The sequence below is a fragment of the Pseudophryne corroboree genome, chromosome 1 (genome assembly GCF_028390025.1).
Source record: "Pseudophryne corroboree isolate aPseCor3 chromosome 1, aPseCor3.hap2, whole genome shotgun sequence".
NCBI lineage: Eukaryota > Metazoa > Chordata > Amphibia > Anura > Myobatrachidae > Pseudophryne > Pseudophryne corroboree.
The window spans coordinates 195,405,870-195,431,121 of record NC_086444.1 but is presented as its reverse complement, the minus strand read 5'-3'; the positions used below and the strand labels follow the sequence as shown (position 1 = coordinate 195,431,121).

The following is a 25,252-nucleotide window of genomic DNA, read 5'->3' as shown; positions in this document are numbered from 1 at the left end:
AAGGCGTTACCAGCGCGTCCACAGCTATTGCCTGCGGATCTCTTGACCTGGCGCAATACCTGTCCAGTTTTTTGTTGAGGCGAGACGCCATCATGTCCACCATTGGTCTTTCCCAACGGGTTACCAGCATGTGGAAGACTTCTGGATGAAGTCCCCACTCTCCCGGGTGAAGGTCGTGTCTGCTGAGGAAGTCTGCTTCCCAGTTGTCCACTCCCGGGATGAACACTGCTGACAGTGCTATCACATGATTCTCTGCCCAGCGAAGAATCCTTGCAGCTTCTGCCATTGCACTCCTGCTTCTTGTGCCGCCCTGTCTGTTCACATGGGCGACTGCCATGATGTTGTCCGACTGGATCAACACCGGTTTTCCCTGAAGCAGAGGTTCTGCCTGGCTTATAGCATTGTAGATTGCTCTTAGTTCCAGAATGTTTATGTGAAGAGACGTTTCCAGGCTCGTCCACACTCCCTGGAAGTTTCTTCCTTGTGTGACTGCTCCCCAGCCTCTCAGGCTGGCGTCCGTGGTCACCAGGATCCAATCCTGTATGCCGAATCTGCGGCCCTCCAATAGATGAGCACTCTGCAACCACCACAGAAGAGATACCCTTGTCCTTGGAGACAGGGTTATCCGCTGGTGCATCTGAAGATGCGACCCTGACCATTTGTCCAACAGATCCCTCTGGAAAATTCTTGCGTGGAATCTGCCGAATGGAATTGCTTCGTAAGAAGCCACCATTTTTCCCAGGACTCTTGTGCATTGATGTACAGACACCTTTCCTGGTTTTAGGAGGTTCCTGACAAGCTCGGATAACTCCTTGGCTTTTTCCTCCGGGAGAAAAACCTTTTTTTGAACCGTGTCCAGAATCATCCCTAGGAACAGCAGACGAGTTGTTGGCATTAACTGGGATTTTGGAATATTCAGAATCCACCCGTGCTGTTTTAGCACTTCTTGAGACAGTGCTAATCCCATCTCTAGCTGTTCTCTGGACCTTGCCCTTATCAGGAGATCGTCCAAGTATGGGATAATTAATACGCCTTTTCTTCGAAGAAGAATCATCATCTCGGCCATTACCTTTGTAAAGACCCGAGGTGCTGTGGACAATCCGAACGGCAGCGTCTGAAACTGATAGTGACAGTTTTGTACGACGAACCTGAGGTACCCCTGGTGTGAGGGGTAAATTGGAACGTGGAGGTACGCATCCTTGATGTCCAAGGATACCATAAAGTCCCCTTCTTCCAGGTTCGCTATCACTGCTCTGAGTGACTCCATCTTGAACTTGAACTTCTTTATGTACAGGTTCAAGGACTTCAGATTTAGAATAGGTCTTACCGAGCCATCCGGCTTCGGTACCACAAATAGAGTGGAATAATACCCCTTTCCTTGTTGTAGAAGAGGTACCTTGACTATCACCTGCTGAGAGTACAGCTTGTGAATGGCTTCCAAGACCGTCTCCCTTTCGGAGGGGGACGTTGGTAAAGCAGACTTCAGGAAACGGCGAGGTGGATCTGTCTCTAGTTCCAACCTGTATCCCTGAGATATTATCTGCAGGATCCAGGGATCTACCTGCGAGTGAGCCCACTGCGCGCTGAAATTCTTGAGACGACCGCCCACCGCCCCCGAGTCCGCTTGAGAAGCCCCAGCGTCATGCTGAGGCTTTTGTAGAAGCGGGGGAGGGCTTCTGTTCCTGGGAAGGAGCTGCCTGTTGCTGTCTCTTCCCCCTTCCTCTGCCTCGTGGCAGATATGAATATCCCTTTGCTCTCTTGTTTTTAAAGGAACGAAAGGGCTGCGGTTGAAAAGTCGGTGTCTTTTTCTGTTGGGGAGTAACTTGAGGTAAAAAGGTGGATTTCCCGGCTGTAGCCGTGGCCACCAAATCTGATAGACCGACTCCAAATAACTCCTCCCCTTTATACGGCAAAACTTCCATATGCCGTTTTGAGTCCGCATCGCCTGACCACTGTCGCGTCCATAAACTTCTTCTGGCCGAAATGGACATAGCACTTACCCGTGATGCCAGTGTGCAGATATCCCTCTGTGCATCACGCATATAAAGAAATGCATCCTTTATTTGCTCTAAAGACAGTAAAACATTGTCCCTATCCAGGGTATCAATATTTTCAATCAGGGACTCTGACCAAGCTACTCCAGCACTGCACATCCAGGCTGTCGCTATAGCTGGTCGTAGTATAACACCTGTATGTGTGTATATACTTTTTTGGATATTTTCCATCCTCCTATCTGCTGGATCTTTAAGTGCGGCCGTCTCAGGAGAGGGTAACGCCACTTGTTTAGATAAGCGTGTGAGCGCCTTGTCCACCCTAGGAGGTGTTTCCCAGCGCGCCCTAACCTCTGGCGGGAAAGGGTATAAAGCCAATAACTTCTTTGAAATTAGCATCTTTTTATCGGGGGCAACCCACGCTTCATCACACACCTCATTTAGTTCTTCTGATTCAGGAAAAACTATAGGTAGTTTTTTCACACCCCACATAATACCCTGTTTAGTGGTACCTGTAGTATCAGCTAAATGTAACGGCTCCTTCATTGCCAAAATCATATAACGTGTGGCCCTACTGGAAAATACGATTGATTCGTCACCGTCGCCACTGGAATCAGTGCCTGTGTCTGGGTCTGTGTCGACCGACTGAGGCAAAGGGCGTTTTACAGCCCCTGACGGTGTTTGAGGCGCCTGGACAGGCACTAATTGATTGTCCGGCCGTCTCATGTCGTCAAACGACTGCTTTAGCGTGTTGACACTATCCCGTAATTCCAAAAATAAAGGCATCCATTCTGGTGTCGACCCCCTAGGAGGTGACATCCCCATATTTGCCAATTGCTCCGCCTCCACACCAATATCGTCCTCATACATGTCGATACACACGTACCGACACACAGCAGACACACAGGGAATGCTCTTAACGAAGACAGGACCCCACTAGCCCTTTGGGGAGACAGAGGGAGAGTTTGCCAGCACACACCAAAGCGCTATATATGACAGGGATAGCCTTATAATAAGTGCTCCCTGTATAGCTGCTTTTATAATATAATTTTTGCCACTATTTTGCCCCCCCTCTCTTGTTTTACCCTGTTTCTGTAGTGCAGTGCAGGGGAGAGACCTGGGAGCCGTCCTGACCAGCGGAGCTGTGTAAGGAAAATGGCGCTGTGTGCTGAGGAGATAGGCCCCGCCCCTTTTTCGGCGGGCTCGTCTCCCGCTCTTTAGTGGATTCTGGCAGGGGTTAAATATCTCCATATAGCCCCCGGAGGCTATATGTGAGGTATTTTTTAGCCAAATAGGTTTTCATTTGCCTCCCAGGGCGCTCCCCTCCCAGCGCCCTGCACCCTCAGTGACTGCCGTGTGAAGTGTGCTGAGAGGAAAATGGCGCACAGCTGCAGTGCTGTGCGCTACCTTTAGAAGACTGAGGAGTCTTCTGCCGCCGATTCTGGACCTCTTCTTGTTTCAGCATCTGCAAGGGGGCCGGCGGCGAGGCTCCGGTGACCATCCAGGCTGTACCTGTGATCGTCCCTCTGGAGCTGATGTCCAGTAGCCAAGAAGCCAATCCATCCTGCACGCAGGTGAGTTCACTTCTTCTCCCCTAAGTCCCTCGTTGCAGTGATCCTGTTGCCAGCAGGACTCACTGTAAAATAAAAAACCTAAGCTAAACTTTTCTAAGCAGCTCTTTAGGAGAGCCACCTAGATTGCACCCTTCTCGGCCGGGCACAAAAATCTAACTGAGGCTTGGAGGAGGGTCATAGGGGGAGGAGCCAGTGCACACCACCTGATCGGAAAGCTTTACTTTTTGTGCCCTGTCTCCTGCGGAGCCGCTATTCCCCATGGTCCTTTCAGGAACCCCAGCATCCACTAGGACGATAGAGAAATATGTCCAATGTCAACAAATGATGTCTCATTTAATGCAAAGTACTATTAAATGCTTTTAAAGGCACATACACACTAGTCGATTTTGAGCTCAAAGTAGTGCACTTTTTGAGCTGCTTTGAGCTCAAAACCTCCTAGTGTGTATGGGCGGGTGATGAGCGGTGAGCGCTGATGAGCGCTCCCACATCATTGCTGGCCGCCGCCATCCATCAGCTTGTTTTACAAGCCGAGTGAATGACTTTCCACAGTCTCCTACTGTGAAAAGTGGTTTACCCCCGTGAACATCGCTGGGACGTGCCAAAAATCGTTCAGTGTGTATGCACTGAGCAATTTTCCACCCAGCGATGTTCACATCATCGCTCTGCATACATGCTGGGCAAAAACACCCAGTGTGTATGCACCTTAACGTGTCTGCATGTGTACAGAGTATGAAGGTTACCTTCAGCGAATATCAATACTCCAACATCAGCTGTAAAATCAACATTTCTAGAAGCCGTTCCTCCAGTAATGCTCCATTCCACTGTCACTTGTCCCAGACTTCCCTCCAGGCGTTCTATCACCAGCTGGACCATGGACTGTGGCTGTTCCTGCACCTCTACATGGCGTCCTCCCTCCGTTGCATTGGGACTCCGGTTGTAAATCACGAACACCCCAAAAGCATCTCCATTCATCATTATAACCACCACCGACGTGTTTGGCTGGCCTATTACAGGCTGATTCTTTACGCCGGTTGAAACGTTTTGTAGTTTGACTTGAAGAAGAGACACAATGAATCGCTCATCCAATTCCGGGAAACTGTCAGGTAGTATAGAGACTGTAAGATTTGCAAACTCTTCTCCTTCCTGCATTGTGAACCACTGCTCTGATACCGTTTCATAATCACTTCCAGCCGTGGCCTGTGTGCTAAACAGCAAGGACACATTGGTGCTGTTTTTCCTATATGTCCAGAACTGTGTGCTGTTGGTCAATTGAGTTGGCAGCGTTGTCACCCAGTAACACTGAGGAATGCCTGTGGCATTGCTGTACGTGAAAGCTACACATACTTGATTTCTCAGACATATAATGGCACAGGACTGGAGGGGATCTCCTGCTAAGGAAACATTCACTGTAGTCCTTGAAGACATCAGGGGGACCCCTGGTAGTGGGGGTTCGAAGTAAGGCAACATGTCCTGTCCACTTTTAACTGCAAGGTCAACCACATCGATCTCAGCGGTGCTGTATAATACCTGCAAGCGGCCAAAACGTCCTGCACTGAAGAGAAATGCCACAGAGGAATAATATAAAACATAAATAATAGCAAACATCATAAGATTTACAATGGCAACAATGGAAAAACAAGTCACTATATACAATAATAAATACATGCTATCTCTCAGAATTATTTTACAATGTTTGCTGCAGGGTCAATGGAAAAAAGAATGGAAGGAAGATAATTTAGCTGGAACCATTCTTTTTCTTTTTTAGACAAATTATTTACACTGTCTTACTATTAGTTTATTTTATAGCATAACGCAGAGCTCCACAAATGTATCCAAGTGTTAGGAGCCAGTAACAAAGCTTAGACACCAGCAAAAAGGAAAAAAAAAATCAGAGAAAGATGACACATGGAGAGGTAGCTTACAGGCCGGCCAGGCAGCAGCAGTGAGGAGCGGATTAGCAGGCTCTAGCCTGGTGCAGTGGTATGCTAGCCCTAACAGCTCTGCAGGACAATATGTGAGTGACAGCCTGGCAGCAAATCATAATGCAGCAGATGACTCCTCAGCACCAGACTGTCTGTTTTACCAGTGTCTCCACCTCTGCAATGAGATACCGGGCACCTGGTGTCCTGCTTCTCTCCTGTAGACAGATCAACAGGATCTATATTCCATATTTCATAAACTCACTTTTTGGAATAAACAAGGCTCTTAGAGAACATTTTGCTCAAACGGTAGGAGGCCACCTTGCCGTGGTAGATGGACATCCACAGGTTGATCAAAACGGTTCCGGTATGAATGGTCAACCATGTTATGGTCGACAGTCATTAGGTCGACCACTATTGGTCGACACTGACATGGTTGGCATGGACACACGGTCGACACATGAAAATGGTCGCCACATGAAAGGTCAACACATGAAAAGGTCGACATGATATTTTTTACTTTTTTTGGTGTCGTTTTCTGCGTAAAGCGACGGGGAACCCCAATTAGTGCACCGCTTCGCTCACCATGCTTCGGGCAAGGTACCGTTCCAAATCGTAGTCCACGTGAATCGTAAAGTATGGAAAAGTTCATGTGTTGACCTTTCATGGGTCGACCATTTTTATGTGTCGACCATGTGTCCATGTCGACCATGTCAGTGTTACCAATAGTGGTCAACCTAATGACTGTCAACCATAACATGGTCGACCATCCAAACGGATACCGATCAAAACATGTATGTTTATTCTAAAAGTGAGTTTCTAACAGATATTTAAACATTGTCCTGGGGGTCGACTGAATCATCTGCGAGTTCCGTTGTGCATGACAGAGCGATTGGTCACTGCGGATATGGCGGCTATTTTTAAAAGTGTCTAAAGTAGTGTACACCTTCAGATTGTGTATAGTACTTTCACCAAACCTCCCAACTGTCCTGATTTCAGTCGGACAGTCATGCTTTTTCCCAAGTGCAGGCCGAGGTTGGGGGACACTCTGTCACATACTCCTGTGACCAGCAGAGCAACGGTGAATGGACGATGTGCACGTCATCTACACTGTGCCGGGAGAGGCTGGGGGCTGCCAGAGTGCTGTGCAAGCCCCAGTGTGACGAGAGTGGGGAACATCATTTTCCAGGGGTCGTGACCTCACAGACACGCCACCTTCTACGTAAAATGTCTCATGTCTCAATCTGATATTATGTTCGGACGTATGCTTCAGTCACAGCAGTGTAGCACCTTTTCATTATTTGAAAGCTGTAGTTGCCATGGTAATATTCCTTTAAGTCAGCTTGAGTGTTTTTGTATACATCACAATTACTACCTGATAATGCAGCTTTTCCACACCGTGAACTTAATTTTAACATGAGTGGACAGCCAAAGTAGGGTAAAGAGAAACAAAAACAAGAAAAGATGAAATCACTCACTCAAAAGGGTATGCTTGGGGTGTGGTTACTGTAACGTCTTGTTAACAGGCAGACTGGGGGAATGTTGGAAGGTAAGGACATATGCTAATACTAAGAGAACATAAATGTGTTGGGCCTGATTCAGAGCAGCAGCCAATGCCGGTGATCAGGGTCGGACTGGCCCACAGGGAAACAGGAGAAACCACTGGTGGGCCCCACTGCCTGTTTGCCCACCTCCTCCTGTTATTAATCTTCTACATTACCATGCACGTACAAGTAGTGTTTACTATATATATTTATCAGGGACCCAGCCCATGTACTCTCTACTGGTTACCCAGGACTCTGTGGTAGTTGGCCACACCTCCACTATTGCCTGGCCACACCCTTAAGCATGGGCCCCTACCACTACATTTCCCCGGTGGGCCCTTCTTGCCCCAGTCCGACACTGCCGGTGATCACGTAGTGAGTAAAGAGAAATTAGCCGCTGCAAGTGCATGCAAAACACTACCAATTCCTATGAAACATGCATTACTCAGAGAGAACACACAGAGGCGCTGTTGTGTGAGATGCACTGTATCAGGCATGAGCGTGTTGTGAGAGAGTGAGTCTCGAGATTGTGTCAGTGAAAGCGCTTGCATACACAGAGTGATGCTCAACTGCTCGGACCATACTCGGCCATACTTGGACAGGGACACTGCACCTGCCATAGGGCAAGTTTTGTGGTGCATCTAAACGCACACTAATGGGTATTTTAGCATCTACGTACACTGACAGCAGGTGCGCCAGTCCTTACACATTCGGATGTGCGCAGATGTACACAAGGGAAGGACTTTTTAGCAGCATAAAGTCGCAGACGGGAGACCGGCAAAAGACATAGGGGTAAATGTATTAACCTGGAGAAGGCATAAGGAAGTGATAAACCAGTGATAAACCAGTGATAAGTGCAAGGTGATAATGCACCAGCCAATCAGCTCCTAACTGTTAATTTACATATGGGATCTGATTGTCTGGTGTGTTTATCACCTTTCATTTATCACTGGTTTATCACTTCCTTATGCCTTCTCCAGGTTAATACATCTGCCCCAGATATTTTGTTAAATATAATAATCCTAGAAAATTCTTTATAGAAAATATCTGTATATATTAGTTTCAATTTACTATACATCGGTACTCATGATTATACGTTATATGCATATAATATTTCATAGTATATAAGTACAGTATATTACAGCATAAACTGATGAGTAACACAGACCTCCTCCTGATGGTGATATTTGCAAAAGAACTCTTTTCCAGCGGCTCCTGAATCCTATACACAGGTTGATAGAAGAAAATAGTTCCGTAGGGATTGTCATTAGCTGGTACTATGACTTTGGCTATTCCTTCTGGTCCAATGGTACCTCCACTTGAGGCTCTGGTAAGTTGTATTACAAAGGTCTAAAGGGAGACATGACATACTGTGACATTATGATAAACAGTAATGATAAAGTAGAGTAAAAGATATAAAGTAAAATAAGATTTTACTTACCGGTAAATCTATTTCTCGTAGTCCGTAGTGGATGCTGGGGACTCCGTAAGGACCATGGGGAATAGACGGGCTCCGCAGGAGACATGGGCACCCCAAGAAAGAATTTAGATTCTGGTGTGCTCTGGCTCCTCCCTCCATGTCCCTCCTCCAGACCTCAGTTAGAGAAACTGTGCCCAGAAGAGCTGACAGTACAAGGAAAGGATTTTGGCAATCCAGGGCAAGATTCATACCAGCCACACCAATCACACCGTATAACATGTGATAACAACCAGTTAACAGTATGACAAATAACAGAGCATCAGGTCAAACCCTGATGCAACCATAACTTAACCCTTATTGAAGCAATAACTATATACAAGTATTGCAGAAGAAGTACACACTTGGGACGGGCGCCCAGCATCCACTACGGACTACGAGAAATAGATTTACCGGTAAGTAAAATCTTATTTTCTCTAACGTCCTAGTGGATACTGGGGACTCCGTAAGGACCATGGGGATTATACCAAGCTCCCAAACGGGCGGAGAGTGCGGATGACTCTGCAGCACCGATTGAGCAAACACAAGGTCCTCCTCAGCCAGGGTATCAAACATGTAGAACTTTGCAAAAGTGTTTGAACCTGACCAAGTAGCCGCTCGGCAAAGCTGTAATGCCGAGACCCCTCGGGCAGCCGCCCAAGAAGAGCCCACCTTCCTAGTGGAATGGGCCTTAACTGATTTTGGCAGCGGCAATCCAGCCGCAGAATGAGCCTGCTGAATCGTGTTACAGATCCAGCGAGCAATAGTTTGCTTTGAAGCAGGAGCACCAAGCCTGTTGGAAGCATACAGGATAAACAAAGACTCTGTTTTCCTGACCCTAGCCGTTCTGGCTACATAAACCTTCAAAGCCCTGACCACATCAAGTAACTTGGAATCCTCCAAGTCAGTAGTAGCCACAGGCACCACAATAGGTTGGTTTATATGAAAGGATGAAACCACTTTCGGCAGAACTTGTGGACAGGGTCCGCAATTCTGCTCTATCCGCATGGAAAACCAGATAGGGGCTTTTATGTGACAAAGCCGCCAACTCTGACACACGCCTAGCCGAAGCCAAGGCTAATAGCATGACCACCTTCCACGTGAGATATTTCAACTCCACCGTTTTGAGTGGTTCAAACCAGTGGGATTTCAGGAAACTCAACACCACGTTAAGATCCCAAGGTGCCACTGGAGGCACAAAAGGAGGCTGAATATGCAGCACTCCCTTTACAAACGTCTGAACTTCAGGTAGAGAAGCCAACTCCTTTTGAAAGAAAATGGATAGGGCCTAAATCTGGACCTTAATGGAACCCAATTTTAGGCCCAAACTCACTCCGGACTGTAGGAAGTGAAGGAAACGGCCCAGCTGGAATTCCTCCGTAGGAGCATTCCTGGCCTCACACCAAGCAACATATTTTCGCCATATACGGTGATAATGTTGAGCTGTCACGTCCTTCCTAGCCTTTATCAGCGTAGGAATGACCTCATCCGGAATGCCTTTCTCTGCTAGGATCCGGCGTTCAACCGCCATGCCATCAAACGCAGCCGCGGTAAGTCTTGGAACAGACAGGGCCCCTGTAGCAACAAGTCCTGTCTTAGAGGAAGAGGCCACGGGTCCTCTGTGAGCATTTCTTGCAGATCTGGATACCTAGTCCTTCGTGGCCAATCTGGAACAATGAGTATTGTTCTCACTCCTCTTTTTCTTATTATCCTCAGCACCTTGGGTATGAGAGGAAGAGGAGGAAATACATAGACCGACTGGAACACCCACGGTGTCACCAGGGCGTCTACAGCTATCGCCTGAGGGTCTCTTGACCTTGCACAATACCTCTGTAGCTTTTTGTTGAGGCGGGATGCCATCATGTCCACCTGTGGCAGTTCCCACCGACTTGTAATCTAAGCAAAGACTTCCTGATGAAGTCCCCACTCTCCCAGGTGGAGGTCATGTCTGCTGAGGAAGTCTGCTTCCCAGTTGTCCACTCCCGGGATGAACACTGCTGACAGTGCGCTTACGTGATTCTCCGCCCAGCGAAGAATTCTGGTGGCTTCCGCCATCGCCACTCTGCTCCTTGTGCCGCCTTGGCGGTTTACATGAGCCACCGCGGTGATCTTGTCTGACTGAATCAGAACCGGTTGGTCGCGAAGCAGGGTCTCCGCTTGACGTAGGGCGTTGTATATGGCCCTTAGTTCCAGGATGTTGATGTGAAGGCAAGTCTCTTGACTTGACCACAGACCTTGGAAATTTCTTCCCTGTGTGACTGCACCCCAACCTCGGAGGCTTGCGTCCGTGGTCACCAGGACCCAGTCCTGAATGCCGAATCTGCGGCCCTCGAGAAGGTGAGCGCTCTGTAGCCACCACAGGAGTGACACCCTGGCCCTGGGGGATAGGGTGATTAACCGATGCATCTGAAGATGTGATCCGGACCACTTGTCCAGTAAGTCCCATTGAAAAGTCCTCGCATGGAACCTACCGAAGGGAATGGCCTCGTATGATGCCACCATCTTTCCCAGGACATGAGTGCAGTGATGCACTGACACCTGTTTTGGTTTTAATAGGTTCCTGACCAGTGTCACGAGTTCCTGAGCTTTCTCCATCGGGAGATAAACCCTTTTCTGGTCTGTGTCTAGAATCATGCCCAGGAAAGGCAGACGAGTCGTAGGAACCAACTGCGACTTTGGAATATTTAGAATCCAGCCGTGTTGCCGTAACACTTCCAGAGAAAGTGCTACGCTGATCAGCAACTGCTCTCTTGATCTCGCTTTTATGAGGAGATCGTCCAAGTATGGGATAATTGTGACTCCTTGATTCCGCAGGAGTACCATCATTTCCGCCATTACCTTGGTAAATATTCTCGGTGCCGTGGAGAGACCAAACGGCAACGTCTGAAATTGGTAATGACAATCCTGTACCACAAATCTGAGGTACGCCTGATGAGGTGGATAAATGGGGACATGAAGGTATGCATCCTTTATGTCCAGAGACACCATAAAATTCCCCCCTTCCAGGCTTGCGATGACCGCTCTCAGCGATTCCATCTTGAACTTGAACCTTTTCAGGTATATGTTCAGGGATTTTAAATTCAATATGGGTCTGACCGAACCGTCCGGTTTCGGGACTACAAACATGGTCGAATAATAACCCCTTCCTTGTTGAAGGAGGGGAACCTTGACCACCACCTGTTGAAGATACAATTTGTGAATTGCAGTTAACACTATTTCCCTCTCATGGGGGGAAGCTGGCAGGGCCGATTTGAGGTATCGGTGAGGGGGCATCTCCTCGAATTCCAGCTTGTATCCCTGAGACACAATCTCTATTGCCCAGGGATCCAACTGGGAGTGAACCCACTTGTGGCTGAAATTTCGAAGACGTGCCCCCATTGGGCCTAGCTCTGCTTGTGGAGCCCCAGCGTCATGCGGTGGATTTTGTAGAGGCCGGGGAGGACTTCTGTTCCTGGGAACTAGCTGTGTTGTGCAGCTTCTTTCCTCTGCCCCTGCCTCTGGCAAGAAAGGACGCACCTCGGACTTTCTTGTTTTTCTGTGATCGAAAGGACTGCATTTGATAATACGGTGCTCTCTTAGGCTGTGAGGAAACATATGGCAAAAATTTTTACTTTCCAGCAGTAGCTGTGGAGACCAGGTCCGAGAGACCCTCCCCAAACAATTCCTCACCCTTGTAAGGTAAAACCTCCATATGCCTTTTTGAGTCGGCATCACCTGTCCATTGCCGAGTCCACAGGACCCTTCTGGCAGAAATTGACATAGCATTTATTCTAGAACCCAGTAGACTAATGTCTCTTTGAGCATCTCTCATATATAGGACAGCGTCTTTAATATGCCCCAAGGTCAACAATATAGTATCCTTGTCTAAGGTATCAATTTCCTCAGACACGGTATCCGTCCATGCTGCTACAGCACTACACACCCAGGCCAACGCGATCGCCAGCCTCAGTAAGGTACCTGAATGTGTATAAATGGACTTCAGGGTAACCTCCTGTTTGCGATCCGCAGCATCTTTGAGGGTAGCCGTATCCTGTGACGGCAGGGCTACCTTCTTGGATAAGCGTGTTAAAGCTTTGTCCACCTTAGGGGAGGATTCCCAGCATAACCTGTCCGTTGGCGGGAAAGGATACGCCATAAGAATCCTTTTGGAAATCTGCAGTTTTTTATCTGGAGATTCCCAAGCCTTTTCACATAACTCATTTAGCTTGTGTGAGGGGGGAAAGGTTACCTCCGGCTTCTTTTCCCCATACATATGTACCCTCTTGTCAGGGACTGGGATTTCCTCTGTGATGTGCAACACATCCTTAATTGCTATAATCATATAACGGATGGATTTAGCCAATTTTGGCTGTAACTTTGCATCATCGTAATCGACACTGGAGTCAGAATCCATGTCGGTATCTGTGTCAACAATTTTAGATAGTGGGCGCTTCTGAGACCCTGACGATCTCTGCGACATAGGATCAGGCACGGGTCGGGACCCTGACTGTCCTGAGGCTTCAGCTTTTTCTAACCTTTTATGCAAGGAATTAACATTATAATTTAAAACCTTCCACATATCCATCCAATCAGGTGTCGGCGCCGTCGGCGGAGACACCACATTCACTTCCTCCCGCTCTGCTTCCACATAGCCATCCTCATCAGACATGTCGACACAAGCGTACCGACACACCACACACACAGGGAATGCCCTTTTTGAAGACAGTTCCCCCACAAGGCCCTTAGGAGAGACAGAGAGAGAGTATGCCAGCACACACCCCAGCGCTATCAACCCAGGAATAACACAGTAGCTTAATGTTAACCCAGTAGCTGCTGTTTATATATTGTTTTTTGCGCCTAATTATGTGCCCCCCCCCTCTCTTTTTACCCTCTTCTACCGTGTATCTGCAGGGGAGAGCCTGGGGAGCTTCCTCTCAGCGGAGCTGTGGAGAAAAAATGGCGCTGGTGAGTGCTGAGGAAGAAGCTCCGCCCCCTTGGCGGCGGGCTTCTGTCCCGCTTAAATATGCAATTTTTGTCGGGGGCTCATACATATATACAGTGCCCAGCTGTATATATGTTTAACTTTTGCCAAAAGAGGTCCCAAATGCTGCCCAGGGCGCCCCCCCTGCGCCCTGCACCCTGCACCCTTACAGTGACCGGAGTATGTGAGGTGTGTGGGAGCAATGGCGCGCAGCTGCAGTGCTGTGCGTTACCTCAGTGAAGAACGGAGTCTTCTGCCGCCTGTGAAGTCTTCTTTGCTTCTCATACTCACCCGGCTTCTGTCTTCCGGCTCTGCGAGGGGGACGGCGGCGCGGCTCTGGGATCGGACGGCGAAGGTGAGATCCTGCGTACGATCCCTCTGGAGCTAATGGTGTCCAGCAGCCTAAGAAGCAGGCCCTAGCTTCAGAAAGTAGGGCTGCTTCTCTCCCCTCAGTCCCACGATGCAGGGAGTCTGTTGCCAGCAGAGCTCCCTGAAAATAAAAAACCTAACAAAATACTTTCTCTCAGCAAACTCAGGAGAGCTCACTGAAAAGCACCCAGCTCGTCTGGGCACAGTATCAAACTGAGGTCTGGAGGAGGGGCATAGAGGGAGGAGCCAGTGCACACCAGAACCTAAATTCTTTCTTAAAGTGCCCATGTCTCCTGCGAAGCCTGTCTATCCCCATGGTCCTTACGGAGTCCCCAGCATCCACTAGGACGTTAGAGAAATGAATAGTAATCACAACTAGAGCCCCACCTAGATTTTTGAGATTGCTTGTCCTGCCCACTCAGATATCATAGTATACTGTACATTAATTATTATAAAAAAATATATATATCACTACATTTTGTTACTTTACAAATGAACAGCAATTATAACCTCTGGATATCATAGTAAACACAGAACAGTAATGGTGCAGCCATGTTCTAAGCCTTACTGTCACAAGTCATATAAGATATACAACCCCCGTCCAAACGGCATACGGTCCTTACGTCGACCTCATTTAGGTTGACAGTCATTAGGTCGACCACTATTGGTCAACATGGGCATTAGGTCAACATGGCAAAGGTCAACACATGAAAAGGTAGACATGAGTTTTTCACAATTTATTTTTACCTTTTTTCATTTTTTTCATTTTAGACTACGATTGGGAATTGTAACCTTGCCTGAAATCGCTCGCCACGCGATAGTACACGGTGCACTAATTGGGCTTCCTGGTCACTTTCCGAAGAAGACGACACCACAAAAAAAACCTCATGTCGATGTTTTCCAGGTGTTGACCTAGTGCCTGTCGACCAATAGTGGTCGACCTAATGAGTGTCGAACTAAATAGGGTCGACCCAACAATCCCATTCTGTCAAAACATACATTTAACATCTTTGTATGTGTCACATTTTCAAGATGAAGTATATCCAGCCTCTAAATGCATTGGTCATTTTAGTCACCTCGTCAATCTCAGGAACGTTGTCAGCCATGATTTCTAATAACAGAGTCCGAACGGTTTCCCCAGGGGCAAAACTGATATTCCCGGATGCAGCTCGGAGGTCATCAGTGGCAAGTTGCCCATTAACAGTGGCGACCCACTGAACAACAACATTGCCAAGAGTCCCAGCATTGCGAATTATTGGCAGATTTACATCAATTGAATTGAAGTCAGGCTCATCAACAGTAACAGACGTCACCTGGAAAACTGATATTAGAAGCTGGGTTATTATTTTCAGATTACAAGTTTCTTTTGTGATGTGTTTGTGTCTAAAACAGAGTTTATCAGCCTTTTGGTACCATATAAAGTACCCTCTTTAATGTTAAATGTTTGCTAAGTACCCTCTATATCAATTTATCGCAAGCACTTGTGTGTACATCTATTACGAAGACCGACAAATGTGTATATATATTTGCCAAGTAACTCCCACAGACAAACGCACGGGTGGAGGGATATCCAGTTGCCCAGCAACGCGCATCCCAGCCAGCAACTCCAATCATGACCACAACAACAATAGTATATGATACGATTTTACTAGAGCTATGGCTACAACATGCAATATACAGTAAGTGACAGAATGGAGCAGCACGGGATGCGGTCAAGATGCCGCCGGCCGGAATCCCAGCGGTCGAAATACCGACGCCAGAATCCCAACCGCCACAATCCCGACATATTCTCCATCCGTGGGTGTCCACGACACCCATAGAGGGAGAATATAATAGTGTGCCGAGCGTAGCGAGGCACCATGCTCGCAGCGTGGCGAGCGAAGCGAGCCCGCAAGGGGCTGCATTCCGCTCGCCACCCCTTTCGGGATTGTGTGGTCGGGATTCCGGTGTCGGTATTTCGACCGCCGGGATTCCGGCCGGCGGCATTTAGTACTGATCCCAGTAGCAGGCATGCCTAGTGGCAGCAGCTTCTCCTACCAAGTCTGCTGTGTGTGGATCTAAACATCAGACTTTAGATGCCAGAGAGCAACTGCGAGCAAGAAGAGTCAGGCATAGTAACATGAGGTGGGAGAATGTGTGCTTAGAAAGCTCAGTACTGGTTATATTATATACAGTATGTGTATTTATTATGGGATATTAACATTCTCCTAACCACTTGCAGTATGTTATTTATGCGAGATAAATATGCTTCATACAGAAAAATTGTGTTCTAAGTTCCTCTGGCACTCCCCAAGACTCCCACATTTGCTCCAGTGCTCTGAGAGCAGGGGACTGTATTTGGATTGTGGAAGTTAAAGATAACTAAAATATATATATATATATATATATATATATATATTTATTAGTGATGTGCACCGGAAATTTTTCGGGTTTTGTGTTTTGGTTTTGGATTGGGTTCCGCGGCCGTGTTTTGGATTCGGACGCGTTTTGGCAAAACCTCCCTGAAATTTTTTTGTCGGATTCGGGTGTGTTTTGGATTCGGGTGTTTTTTTACAAAAAACCCTCAAAAACAGCTTAAATCATAGAATTTGGGGGTCATTTTGATCCCATAGTATTATTAACCTCAATAACCATAATTTCCACTAATTTTCAGTCTATTCTGAACAACTCACACCTCACAATATTATTTTTAGTCCTAAAATTTGCACCAAGGTCGCTGGATGACTAAGCTAAGCGACCCAAGTGGCCGACACAAACACCTGGCCCATCTAGGAGTGGCACTGCAGTGTCAGACAGGATGGCACTTCAAAAAAATAGTCCCCAAACAGCACATGATGCAAAGAAAAAAAGAGGTGCACCAAGGTCGCTGGATGGCTAAGCTAAACGACACAAGTGGCCGACACAAACACCTGGCCCATCTAGGAGTGGCACTGCAGTGTCAGGAAGGATGGCACTTCAAAAAAATAGACCTCAAACAGCACATGATGCAAAGAAAAAAAGAGGCGCAATGAGGTAGCTGTGTGACTAAGCTAAGCGACCCAAGTGGCCGACACAAACACCTGGCCCATCTAGGAGTGGCACTGCAGTTTTCTAGCGAGAGGATGAGTGCTTCCATCCTCATGTGAAGCTGAACCACTAGCCATGAACATAGGCCAGGGCCTTAGCCGTTCCTTGCCACTCCGTGTCGTAAATGGCATATTAGCAAGTTTACGCTTCTCCTCAGACGCTTTTAATTTTGATTTTTGGGTAATTTTACTGAACTTTTGTTTTTTGGATTTTACGTGCTCTCTACTATGACATTGGGCATCAACCTTGGCAGACGACGTTGATGGCATTTCCTCGTCTCGGCCATGACTAGTGGCAGCAGCTTCAGCACGAAGTGGAAGTGGATCTTGATCTTTCCCTATTTTACCCTCCACATTTTTGTTCTCCATTTTTTAATGTGTGGAATTATATGCCAGTATCAATAGCAATGGCCTACTACTATATATACTGCGCACAACTGAAATGCACCACAGGTATGGATGGATAGTATACTTGACGACACAGAGGTAGGTAGAGCAGTGGCCTACTGTACCGAACTGCTATATATTATATACTGGTGGTCAGCAAACTGTGCAAAACTGAAATGCACCACAGGTATGGATGGATAGTATACTTGACGACACAGAGGTAGGTAGAGCAGTGGCCTACTGTACCGTACTGCTATATATTATATACTGGTGGTCAGCAAACTGTGCAAAACTGAAATGCACCACAGGTATGGATGGATAGTATACTTGACGACACAGAGGTAGGTAGAGCAGTGGCCTACTATACCGTACTGCTATATATTATATACTGGTGGTCAGCAAACTGTGCAAAACTGAAATGCACCACAGGTATGGATGGGATAGTATACTTGACGACACAGAGGTAGAGCAGTGGACTACTGTACCGTACTGCTATATATTATATACTGGTGGTCAGCAAACTGTGCAAAACTGAAATGCACCACAGGTATGGATGGATAGTATACTTGACGACACAGAGGTAGGTAGAGCAGAGGCCTTCTGTACCGTACTGCTATATATTATATACTGGTGGTCAGCAAACTGTGCAAAACTGAAATGCACCACAGGTATGGATGGATAGTATACTTGATGACACAGAGGTAGGTAGAGCAGTGGCCTTCTGTACTGTACTGCTATATATTATATACTGGTGGTCAGCAAACTGTGCAAAACTGAAATGCACCACAGGTATGGATGGATAGTATACTTGACAACACAGAGGTAGGTAGAGCAGTGGCCTACTGTACCGTACTGCTATATATTATATACTGGTGGTCAGCAAAATTATGCACTGTACTCCTACTATATACTACAATGCAGCACAGATATGGAGCGTTTTTCAGGCAGAGAACGTATAATACTGGTGGTCACTGGTCAGCAAAACTCTGCACTGTCCTCCTCCTATATATTACTGGTGGTCCCCAGTCCCCACAATAAAGCAGTGTGAGCACAGATATATGCAGCACACTGAGCACAGATATGGAGCGTTTTTCAGGCAGAGAACGTATAATACTGGTGGTCACTGGTCAGCAAAACTCTGCACTGTACTCCTCCTATATAATACTTGTGGTCCCCAGTCCCCACAATAAAGCAGTGTGAGCACAGATATATGCAGCACACTGAGCACAGATATGGAGCATTTTTCAGGCAGAGAACGTATAATACTGGTGGTCACTGGTCAGCAAAACTCTGCACTGTACTCCTCCTATATAATACTGGTGGTCCCCAGTCCCCACAATAAAGCAGTGTGAGCACAGATATATGCAGCACACTGAGCACAGATATGGAGCGTTTTTCAGGCAGAGAACGTATAATACTGGTGGTCACTGGTCAGCAAAACTCTGCACTGTACTCCTCCTATATAATACTGGTGGTCCCCAGTCCCCACAATAAAGCAGTGTGAGCACAGATATATGCAGCACACTGAGCACAGATATGGAGCGTTTTTCAGGCAGAGAACGTATAATACTGGTGGTCACTGGTCAGCAAAACTCTGCACTGTACTCCTCCTATATAATACTGGTGGTCCCCAGTCCCCACAATAAAGCAGTGTGAGCACAGATATATGCAGCACACTGAGCACAGATATGGAGCGTTTTTCAGGCAGAGAACGTATAATACTGGTGGTCACTGGTCAGCAAACCTCTGCACTGTACTCCTCCTATATAATACTGCTGGTCCCCAGTCCCCACAATAAAGCAGTGTGAGCACAGATATATGCAGCACACTGAGCACAGATATGGAGCGTTTTTCAGGCAGAGAACGTATAATACTGGTGGTCACTGGTCAGCAAAACTCTGCACTGTACTCCTCCTATATAATACTGGTGGTCCCCAGTCCCCACAATAAAGCAGTGTGAGCAGGGGCGGATCCAGAAGAAAATGATAGGGGGGGCACAATGGAAGGGGCAAGTACATTTGCGTGCGGCTTCGGTGCATGGTGCAGTGTGCAGGGGGCAGCGTTTGAGGGACAGGGGGCAGCGTGTGAGGGTCAAGGTGCAGGGGGCAGTGTGTGAGGTGCTGGGTACAGGGGGCAGTGTGTGAGGGGCAGGGGGCAGCGTAATAATGCCCACAGTAGTAGCACCCCGTAATACACATAATGCCCACCACAGTAGCGCTTCTTATACAATGCCCACAGTTGTAGCGCTCATTATGCAATGTCCATTGTACTGGTAGTGCCCCTGATATAGACCCCATAGTAGTGGTGCCCCTTATGCAATGCCCGTATTGCCCCCAGTAGTAATGTTGCCTGTAGTAATACCCCCAGTCATTTAGCACCCTAGTAGTTATGCCCCCAGTGGTAATGCCCCTGCAGTTATGACCCCAGTAGTTTACCCCCCCCTTTAGTTTAGCCTCCCAGTAGTAATGCCCCCAGTAGTTTGCCTGCTTGTAGTTTAGCCACCAGTAGTAATGCCCCCCTGTAGTTTGCCCCATTGTAGTTTAGCCCCTGTAGTTATGCCCCCCTTGTAGTTTAGCCCCCAGTAGTAATGCCCCCAGTAGTTTGGCCCCTGTAGTTATGCCCCCAGTAGTTTGGCCTCCCTGTAGTTTAGCCCCCAAGTAGTAATGCCCCTGTAGTTACACCACCAGTAGTAATGCCCCTGTAGTTACGCCGCCAGTAGTAATGCCCCTGTAGTTACGCCGCCAGTAGTAATGCCCCTGTAGTTACGCCGCCAGTAGTAATGCCCTCCTGCAGTATGCCCCCAGTAGTTAGCCCTTTGTAGTTTGCCCCCTTGTAGCTTACCCCCAGTAGTTTGCCCCCTTGTAGTTGGCCCCAGTAATAATGCCCCCCAGTAATAATGTCCCCCAGTAGTTTGCCCCCAGTAGATGCCCCCCAGTAATAATGGCCCCCAGTAGTTTGCCCCCAGTAGATGCCCCCCAGTAAAAATGTCCCCCAGTAGCTGCCCCAGTAGTAATGCCCCAATAGATGACCCCCCCAGTAGTAATGCCCCCAGTAGATGCCCCCCAGTAATAATGCCCCCAGTAGTAATGCCCCCCAGCAGTAATGCCCCTTGTTGATGCCCCCCCCAGTAGTAATGTCCCCCCGTAATTTGCCCCCAGTAGATGCCCCCGCTGCACTAAGAAAGATAAAAAACTACATACTTACCGAGCCCCGTTCCCGCTTCCAGACCTCCTCCTGGCGTCCTCTCCTCACCACTATGAGAGAGACGTCATGACTGACGTCTCTCCCATAGCGCACGCCGCACAGTGACAGCGCCGGAAGCCGGAGCTCAGTACTGAGCCCCTGCCTCCGGCTGCCGCTGTGCAGGCAGACGGGCGCCCGCTGGTAAAACAATCTCAGCGGGCGCCCGTCATCTCCCTGTGCGGCGGCGGCGGGGACGGACGGACGGAGGGAGAATGGCCACAAATGACAGGGGGGGCACAGGCCCGAATGCCCTCCCCCCCCCCCCCTTGGATCCGCCACTGAGTGTGAGCACAGATATATGCAGCACACTGAGCACAGATATGGAGCGTTTTTCAGGCAGAGAATGTATAATACTGGTGGTCACTGGTCAGCAAAACTCTGCACTGTACTCCTCCTATATAATACTGCTGGTCCCCAGTCCCCACAATAAAGCAGTGTGAGCACAGATATATGATTATGCAGCACACTGAGCACAGATATGGATCGTTTTTCAGGCAGAGAACGTATAATACTGGTGGTCACTGGTCAACAAAACTCTGCACTGTACTCCTATATAATAATGCTGGTCCCCAGTCCCCACAATAAAGTGAGCACAGATATTTGCAGCCACCTGAATAAAACTGAGAGGACGCCAGGCACGTCCTCTCACTATCATTTCCAATGCACGAGTGAAAAATGGCGGCGACGCGCGGCTCCTTATATAGAATCCGAATCTCGCGAGAATCCGACAGCGGGATGATGACGTTCGGGCGCGCTCGGGTTAACCGAGCAAGGCGGGAAGATTCGAATCTGCCTCGGAACCGTGTAAAATGGGTGAAGTTCGGGGGGGTTCGGATTCCGACGAACCGAACCCGCTCATCACTAATATATATATATATATATATATATATATATATATATATATATATACACACACACACACACACACAATGAATACGTTTTATTTCTCATTTTAGACTGAGCTTTCTGACAGAAAATATTGTTACCCTACAAACAATATAAAATTATTACACTTACCAAAGGATCCATAAGGATCATCGGATGCTTCAATGATAATAATTGCTTCGGTTATATCGCCTATTAAAGCTCCACCTGTTGTCTGATTGATCAGCAGGACCTGGAATGACTCCTCTACTTCAGGGTAAATGTCATTGATTATATATATTGGCACAGCCTTGCTGGCCTCTCCTTCCAGTAAAACGACATCTGACGAAGCTACACTGTAGTCTTCACCTGCACAATTTTACATACAGATAAACATTAGCAAACAACATTAGGTATGAAAATAAATCTGCTATTATTGCTGCTAAAATTGAATAAATGACAATCATTAAAATAAGATTTTAAACCTACCGGTAAATCTTTTTCTCGTAGTCCGTAGAGGATGCTGGGACTCCGTAAGGACCATGGGAATAGACGGGCTCCGCAGGAGACATGGGCACTTTAAGTAAAGGTGCATACACACGGAGAGATTTTGGCTATGAGAGATTTTGACTAACTTTTCCCTTGAACTGGCAGTAGGAGATTTTGACTAACTTTACCAGAGATTTTGTCTAACTATGCAAGAGATTTTGGCTATGGGAGATTTTGGCTATGGGAGATTTTGGCTATGGGAGATTTTGACTATCTCATTTAAATAAGGGGATGAGTGTCATATATAGGACGATTTTACAGGGTGGCTGGTATTTAAATAGCTGAAAGTTAAAAAAAAATTTGCGTGGGGTCCCCCCTCCTATGTAAAACCAGCCTCGGGCTCTTTGAGCCAGTCCTGGTTGTTAAAATACAGAGGAAAAAATGAGTAGGGTTCCCCCATATTTAGACAACCAGCACCGGGCTCTGCGTCCGGTCCTGGTTTAAAAAATACGGGGGACAAAAGACATAGGGGTCCCCCGTATTTTCCAAACCAGCACCGGGCTCCACTAGCCAGGGAGATAATGCCACAGCCGGGGGACACTTTTATATTGGTCCCTGCGGCCGTGCCATTACCCCCCCAACTAGTCACCCCTGGCCGGGGTACACTGGAGGAGTGAGGACCCCTTAAATCAAGGAGACCCCCCCTCCAGCCACCCAAGGGCCAGGGGTGAAGCCCGAGGCTGTCCCCCCCATCCGTGGCCCGGTGGATGGGAGGCTGATAGCCTTTCAATAGTAATATTGTTCTTTACAGGAGGCCTACAGGTCCCAGCAAGCCTGCCCCAGCATGTTGGCACTTGGAGAACCACAAGTGCCAGCATGCCCGGACATAAAGGGCCCGCTGGCACCTGTAGTCCACCTGTAAAGAAAATATTTAAAAAAAAACACAACACATTCTTTTAAAAATCCTTTATTAAACTGGGTCTTCACCTGGGGGCGGCGGCCTTTAAGCTCTTTTGCATGGCCGCCGCCTTCCCAGGGCTTCCGGCGTCTTCACCTGGGGGGGCGCCACCTCCCCAGGGCTTCTGGGGTCTTGCTCCGGCGTCTTCACCTGGTGGGCGGCGGCTGCTAAGCTCTTTTGCATAGCCGCCGCCCATCCAGGACTTCCACGGCGTCTTCAGGAGCTCTTCTCCGCTCCTCCTCCGCCGTCGGACTGACAGCCGCTGCCTCGCGCTGACTTATATAAGTCAGCGAGAGGGGGCGGGGCGATGACGCGGCGAGCCGTGATTGGCTCGCGGCGGCCATCTTGAATTTCAAAAATGACGCTGAGGCGCCATTTTTGAAACTGGTACCGCTCCGCTGCCAAACTCTGCAATAGAAAGGTAAATTTCCCCCGCCCGCACCGCTGCCGCAACCCGCCGCCGCCCGCACCGCCGCCGCCCACACCGCCACCGCAACCCACCGCCGCCGCAACCCGCCGTCGCCCACACCGCCACCGCAACCCGCCCCCGCCCGCACCGCCGCCACAACCCGCCGCCACAACCCGCCGCCGCCCGCACCACCGCCGCCTGCACATCGCTATCGCTGGGAAAAATCGCTGGCCTCTTAAAGTGTTAGCGATTTTGACTAACTTTTGCAGCGACATAGCCAAAATTGACTTGCCTGCACTGACTATTTTTCCCAGCGATAGCGACCTAGCGGGGACGCGCATCGCTATCGCTGGCTGTGTACACACGGAGCGATCTGCACTAACTTTCTGAGCGATTTTGACTATATAGTCAAAATCGCTCAGTTATATCGCTCCGTGTGTATGCACCTTAAGACTTTGACTCTGGGTGTGCACTGGCTCCTCCCTCTATGCCCCTCCTCCAGACCTCAGTTAGAGAAACTGTGCCCAGAGGAGATGGACAGTACGAGGAAAGGATTTTAGTTAATCCAAGGGCAAGATTCATACCAGCCACACCAATCACACTGCATAACTTGTGTTAAACTAACCAGTTAACAGTATGAAAAACAACATAGTTTCGGTCCAAAACCGATGAAACTATAACATAACCCTTATTTAAGCAATAACTATATACAAGTCTTGCAGAAGTAGTCCGCACTTGGGACGGGCGCCCAGCATCCTCTACGGACTACGAGAAAAAGATTTACCGGTAGGTTTAAATTCTTATTTTCTCTAACGTCCTAGAGGATGCTGGGGACTCCGTAAGGACCATGGGGATTATACCAAAGCTCCCAAACGGGCGGGAGAGTGCGGATGACTCTGCAGCACCGAATGAGCAAACAGGAGGTCCTCCTCAGCCAGGGTATCAAACTTATAGAACTTTGCAAAGGTGTTTGACCTCGACCAAGTAGCAGCTCGGCACAGCTGTAGTGCCGAGACCCCTCGGGCAGCCGCCCAAGAAGAGCCCACCTTCCTAGTGGAATGGGCCCTAACCGATCTTGGCCATGGCAATCCTGCCGTAGAATGCGCCTGCTGAATCGTGTTACAGATCCAGCGAGCAATAGTCTGCTTTGAAGCAGGAGCGCCTACCTTGTTGGCTGCATACAGGACAAATAGTGCTTCTGTTTTTCTGACTCTAGCCGTTCTGGCCACGTAAATTTTCAATGCCCTGACCACATCCAGGGACTCGGAATCCTCCAAGTCACGCGTAGCCACAGGCACAACAATAGGTTGATTCATATGAAAGGATGAAACCACTTTAGGTAGGAATTGAGGACGAGTCCGCAATTCCGCCCTATCCACATGAAAAACCAGATAGGGGCTTTTATGTGATAAAGCCGCCAATTCCGAGACTCGCCTAGCCGAAGCCAAGGTTAGCAACATGACCACCTTCCAAGTGAGATATTTTAACTCCACCGTTTTGAGTGGTTCAAACCAATGTGACTTAAGGAAACTTAACACCACGTTAAGGTCCCAAGGCGCCACCGGAGGTACAAAAGGAGGCTGAATATGCAGTACTCCCTTTACAAAAGTCTGTACTTCAGGTAGAGAGGCCAATTCCTTTTGAAAGAAAATGGATAAGGCCGAAATCTGAACTTTTATGGAGCCTAATTTTAGGCCCAAATTCACTCCAGTTTGCAGGAAGTGAAGGAGACGACCCAGATGGAATTCCTCTGTAGGAGCATTCCTGGCCTCACACCAAGAAACATATTTTCTCCATATTCGGTGATAATGTTTTGATGTCACGTCCTTCCTAGCCTTTATTAGCGTAGGAATGACCTCATCCGGAATACCTTTTTCCGCTAGGATCCGGCGTTCAACCGCCATGCCGTCAAACGCAGCCGCGGTAAGTCTTGGAACAGACAGGGCCCCTGCTGCAGCAGGTCCTGTCTTAGAGGAAGAAGCCACGGATCTTCTGTGAGCAATTCCTGTAGATCCGGATACCAA

At 48.2% G+C, this 25,252-nt stretch overlaps 1 protein-coding gene across 1 annotated transcript in view; it reads right to left on the bottom strand.

Annotated features, from left to right (window-relative positions):
- The window catches only part of ADGRV1 (adhesion G protein-coupled receptor V1), a 1,000,765-nt gene that overhangs the window by 704,056 nt on the left and 271,457 nt on the right, over nucleotides 1-25,252 (bottom strand). Inside the window, exons 31-34 of the mRNA XM_063964002.1 lie at nucleotides 21,526-21,741; nucleotides 14,890-15,134; nucleotides 8,197-8,378; nucleotides 4,306-5,117 (exon numbers count right to left, since the gene is read on the bottom strand). Coding sequence (XP_063820072.1) covers nucleotides 4,306-5,117; nucleotides 8,197-8,378; nucleotides 14,890-15,134; nucleotides 21,526-21,741 — 1,455 coding nt within the window. The remainder of the gene's footprint in view (nucleotides 1-4,305; nucleotides 5,118-8,196; nucleotides 8,379-14,889; nucleotides 15,135-21,525; nucleotides 21,742-25,252) is intronic.